Source organism: Fukomys damarensis, unplaced genomic scaffold, assembly GCF_012274545.1.
Source record: "Fukomys damarensis isolate Sample0158 unplaced genomic scaffold, DMR_v1.0_HiC HiC_scaffold_12, whole genome shotgun sequence".
Taxonomy (NCBI): domain Eukaryota; kingdom Metazoa; phylum Chordata; class Mammalia; order Rodentia; family Bathyergidae; genus Fukomys; species Fukomys damarensis.
Window position 1 is genome coordinate 53,544,495 of NW_022900924.1, and position 4,015 is coordinate 53,548,509.

Here is a 4,015-nt window from a genome sequence, read left to right on the forward strand (position 1 = left end):
TGGCTCCCGGCTTCTGCCCCTTCCCGGAAGTGTCCTAGGGACCCTTGAGCCTGCCCAGCCTGCAGCGAGGGGCTCAGGCCGAGTGGCCTGTCTTTCGCATAGAGGCTGCCCCTTACCCTTTGTTTTTGTTTTGTTTCATGACAGTGGAAAAACTTGTTAATTCTAAAGAAAGAAAAAACTATTTGAAGTGCTGCTGACTTGCCCAGTAGGCGGTGCAATTAAATGCCATTTACAAAGTGGCGATGGAAGAGCAGCACGTGTGTCCCCGTGGGAACAGCAGCGTGGTATAAATAGTGCACACCACCCTGCTGTGCCAGGGTGAGGAAGGGACTGCAGAGGGGCTCGCTGCGAGCTCTGAATTTACCTGGAGCGCTCCACGTGCTCCTAAAGGGTCTCCCTAGCTATAATTGCACGGCTTTTTCTGTCCTGCAAAGAATTAGATCAACTGCATTTTAAAGTTCGGATCTAAAGACTGAGGAATCTTTTCTTTTTTCTATTTCTAATTAACTCCTTTTCATCCATTAACTCTCTTACATTTTGAATTCATCTTTCCTTCAAAGTGAATTTAGAAAAGCTGGAAACCTAATCTCTTTAATTTGTTTGCTGGTCTGTGGTATTGGATTAAACCCAGGGCATTTGCATCAAGCTACATCCCCCCCCCCAACCCTTTTTAAAATTTGAGACGGGTTCATGCTAAGTTGTCCAGAGTGGGTTTGAACTTGGGATCCTCCTGCCTCAGCCTCCCAGAGTTCTGGGCTTACAGGTACCTGCCACATGCACAGCTTTTAATCACCACTTTTTGTTTTAGTTAAAGTGCCCCGATTTTGTTGATGGTAAAGGTCCTATTGGGGTCCGCCTGCCCGTTTCCCTGGCTTTATATCCTATAGCCCTGACCCACACCTCCAGTCCCCACCATCTGCAAGTGCAGCAGTCCTGGCTGACACACATTGACCCTGTGCTTGTGCTCCGGCTCTGAGCTGTGACGCCGGCGAATTCAGGCCTCGTGTCCCCCGGGAGCATCCTATTCTGCAGGTCAGGAAGCTGCTTAAAGAAGGGCAGCTGTGTGGGGTGCTGGCAGAATCATCCCAGGGCCAGGGATCCCCCAGCCCTGGGCTGAGGCTCTGTAGTGGAGCCGATCTCCGGTGACACTGGAGTTCAGTCCTTAGAGCACCACGCGCATAAGGTTAAAGAGCTGGGCTCTGGTCGGTAAGTGCCCAAAGATTTAAAAGTATTTTCCTTCTTATTAATGAAGAGTTCTTGACAGGGTTGTTGTTGTTTTCTGAGACAGTCTTGCTGTGTAGTTCAGGCAGGTCTTGAACTCACTGTAGCGCAGGCTGTATTCAAATTCAGGAGAATCCTCCTGCCTCAGCCTCCTGAGCGCTGGCATTACAGGTATGCACCACCACACCCAATTTCTTGCAGGGATTTTTACAACTGTATTTGAATGCCAGGGGGTCTTTTTTCTGTTTTAAATTCACCAGAGAATATTACTTTAGGCCCAGAGAAGAAATTTTGTTGCCATGCCTATTAATATGCTGTTTTCGTCCCCAGTACTGGGGATTGAATCCAGGGCCTTTGCACTGACCTCTACCTCCAGCCCTTTTTTAGTTTTTACTTTGTGACAAAGTTTTGTTAAATGGCCCATGCTGGGCTCAAAATTTCAAGCTTCCTGAGAGCTGGGCTTACAGCATAAGCCATCATACCTGACCTGATTTCCATATTTTTAAGTTTTCTTTCTGTAAATTTATGGATTTTTTTCATTTTCAAATTTTTAATGCTGATCATGTATTTTTTAAATGTATTTTCAGTCACATTTTAACTATTGTAGTTTTTTTTTTTTTTTTTTTTTGTACTGGGGATTGAACTCAGGACCTTGAGCTTTCGAGGCAGGCGGTAGAAACACTGAGCTAAATCCCTGGCCCTAACTGCAGTAAATACTAAGATTCAGACTCAAGTGCTGCCTCTTAAAAAACAAACGTTCTGAACATTTAAAAAAATTTTATACTGCTGTTCTGATATGAATCTCAGAGTCATTTCTCAAGTCAGGTGTCTGAGAGATGCAAAGATTCACTCAGTCCAGTCTGCACAGGGGATGCAGACTTGGGGGAAGGTGATGAGAAAGCAAGTTGTCCTGAACTGCTGCCCCCCCAGGAACCCTGCTGGGGCCCACAAGTGCTGGGTCAGGTCCCTGGGCCTGTGCGCTCAAGGGTGGCTGGCCCCAGTGCAGGGCTCACCTGCTCGGAGCATGGCTTTCTCCCTGTGCAGCTGGAGTGAGTGGCTATACCGCTCTGAGCCTTGGGTGCCATGGCCAATAGCTGAGGGTGTCGTCGTTAACCAGAAGATGGGAGCCAGGTGGGTGGGTGCATGCCTGAAATCCCAGCAGTCTGGGAGGCTGAGGCAGGAGGACCCCGAGTTCAAGTACAGCCTGGGCAACTTTGTGAGACCCTGTCTCAAAAATGTAAAACACAACAGGGCTGGGGCCATAGCTCACTGTGAAGGCCCTGGGTTCAATCCTTAGTACCAGAAACAAAAAGCTGGGATAGGTTGGAGCTGTCAGAAAGGGCTGCTCAGGTTCGGATGAGTGGGCGAAGCTCTGTGGCCAGGTGGGGAATGGCCGTCGGCATGGAAGTCACTAGAGCCTGGGATACTTCTTCACCTGACTGGTGACAAGAGCTGGGGCTTTGAGTTGGCTGCCATGGGGTCTGGCTTTGGCGAGCCACGTGAAAATCAGCTCATTAGGGGAGGGTGATGCTCACTTCTGGGCGGGGCTGGGCTTGAGGCTGTAGGACAACAGAAGTTTCTTTGGTTTCAAGACAGGATCTCGCTATGGAGCCCAGGCTGGCCTTGAACTCATAGCGAGTGATGCTCCTGCCTCAGCCTCCTGGATGCTGGGGTAACGGCGTGCGCCACCATGCTGAGCTTGCAAACCCATTTATTGACATTCAGTAAGCTCCATGGGGAATGACAGCATCCTCTGTGAAGTCAGCCTGCGCCATGCCGGTCTTCCCACCCGCCCCGTCGCGCTGCCTGAGTGTGGTCCGGTTGCTGTCTCCCCAGATGGTACGTCATCTACGGCCACGAGCTCATCTGGAAGAACAGGGAGCCGCTGGTGAAGATGTGGCACGAGCTGAGGACCCGTGGCCCCAGGAAAGGAGGTGGCTCTGAGTGAAGCCGGCCCTGCCGCAGAGCCGCGAGAGCGCCCAGGTCCCGCTCCTGCCTGAAGGTGCCGCCGCGAGGGCCTCTCCCCAGCCCGAGCACATGATTGTGGAATAAAGGTTTCTGGTCTAGTTTGTAAACGCCGCGCCTCCCTCCAGCTCTGCCCGCTCAGCGCGGCCCCTCTGCTCTCCCGGGAAGGGGGAGGCTGCCCAGGCTGCTGTAGGTTCTGCTTTCTAGGTTAAAATCGCAGTTGAGTTCAGAGGGCGACTTGGGTAAACAGGCTTGAACCCGAGCCCAGCCGCAGCGTAGGTCTGGAGACGCATCGTCGGGAAGGGCGGGTGGCAGCCCTCACCCTGGGGGAGCAGCGGGACAGCACTGTGTCCCCAAGTCCTGCGGAGCGGCTGCTCACTTGGCCTGGGGCGTCGTGTTGGTGGCTTTCGCGCCACAGCTCCCGAGCCTCCGGCCTCCGTGTTGACCACTCGGCCCCTGGGGCCTCCGGTCGTCCCTGCCACCCCGGCTCAGCCCAGCTTCCGGCCCTCACTGCTGCCGGTGCCACCCCAGCTCCAGGGCGGCAGCCTTGGCCTTGATGAGTGAAGAAACAGCAGAAGCCGGGTAGCGCCGTACGAAAGGCACCGCCTTCGTTAAGGACAGTTGCGCTTTTCTGCAAGGTCGATTGTTTTCCCCAGGCCTCGTCCACCAGGCTGGGACCCAGGGGCTACAGACGGGCAGCTCGCTGTGGGCCGGGGAGCCGGGGTGTGGGGCCCCCTGGATGCATCTCGGCCTGTCTCGTCCCGAGTGGGGACGCGGGCTTAGCCGCCGCTGTCCCTGCCCGTCCCCGGAGCGAGTGGGCCCAGTGCCC

At 53.7% G+C, this 4,015-nt stretch overlaps 1 protein-coding gene across 1 annotated transcript in view; it reads left to right on the forward strand.

The window, feature by feature from the left end:
* Parl (presenilin associated rhomboid like) overlaps nt 1–3,315 on the forward strand; it is a 25,404-nt gene extending 22,089 nt beyond the window's left edge. Inside the window, exons 9-10 of the mRNA XM_033762701.1 lie at nt 169–318; nt 3,058–3,315. Coding sequence (XP_033618592.1) covers nt 169–318; nt 3,058–3,169 — 262 coding nt within the window. The 3' untranslated portion in view covers nt 3,170–3,315. The remainder of the gene's footprint in view (nt 1–168; nt 319–3,057) is intronic.
* Nucleotides 3,316–4,015: the final 700 nt, after the last annotated feature.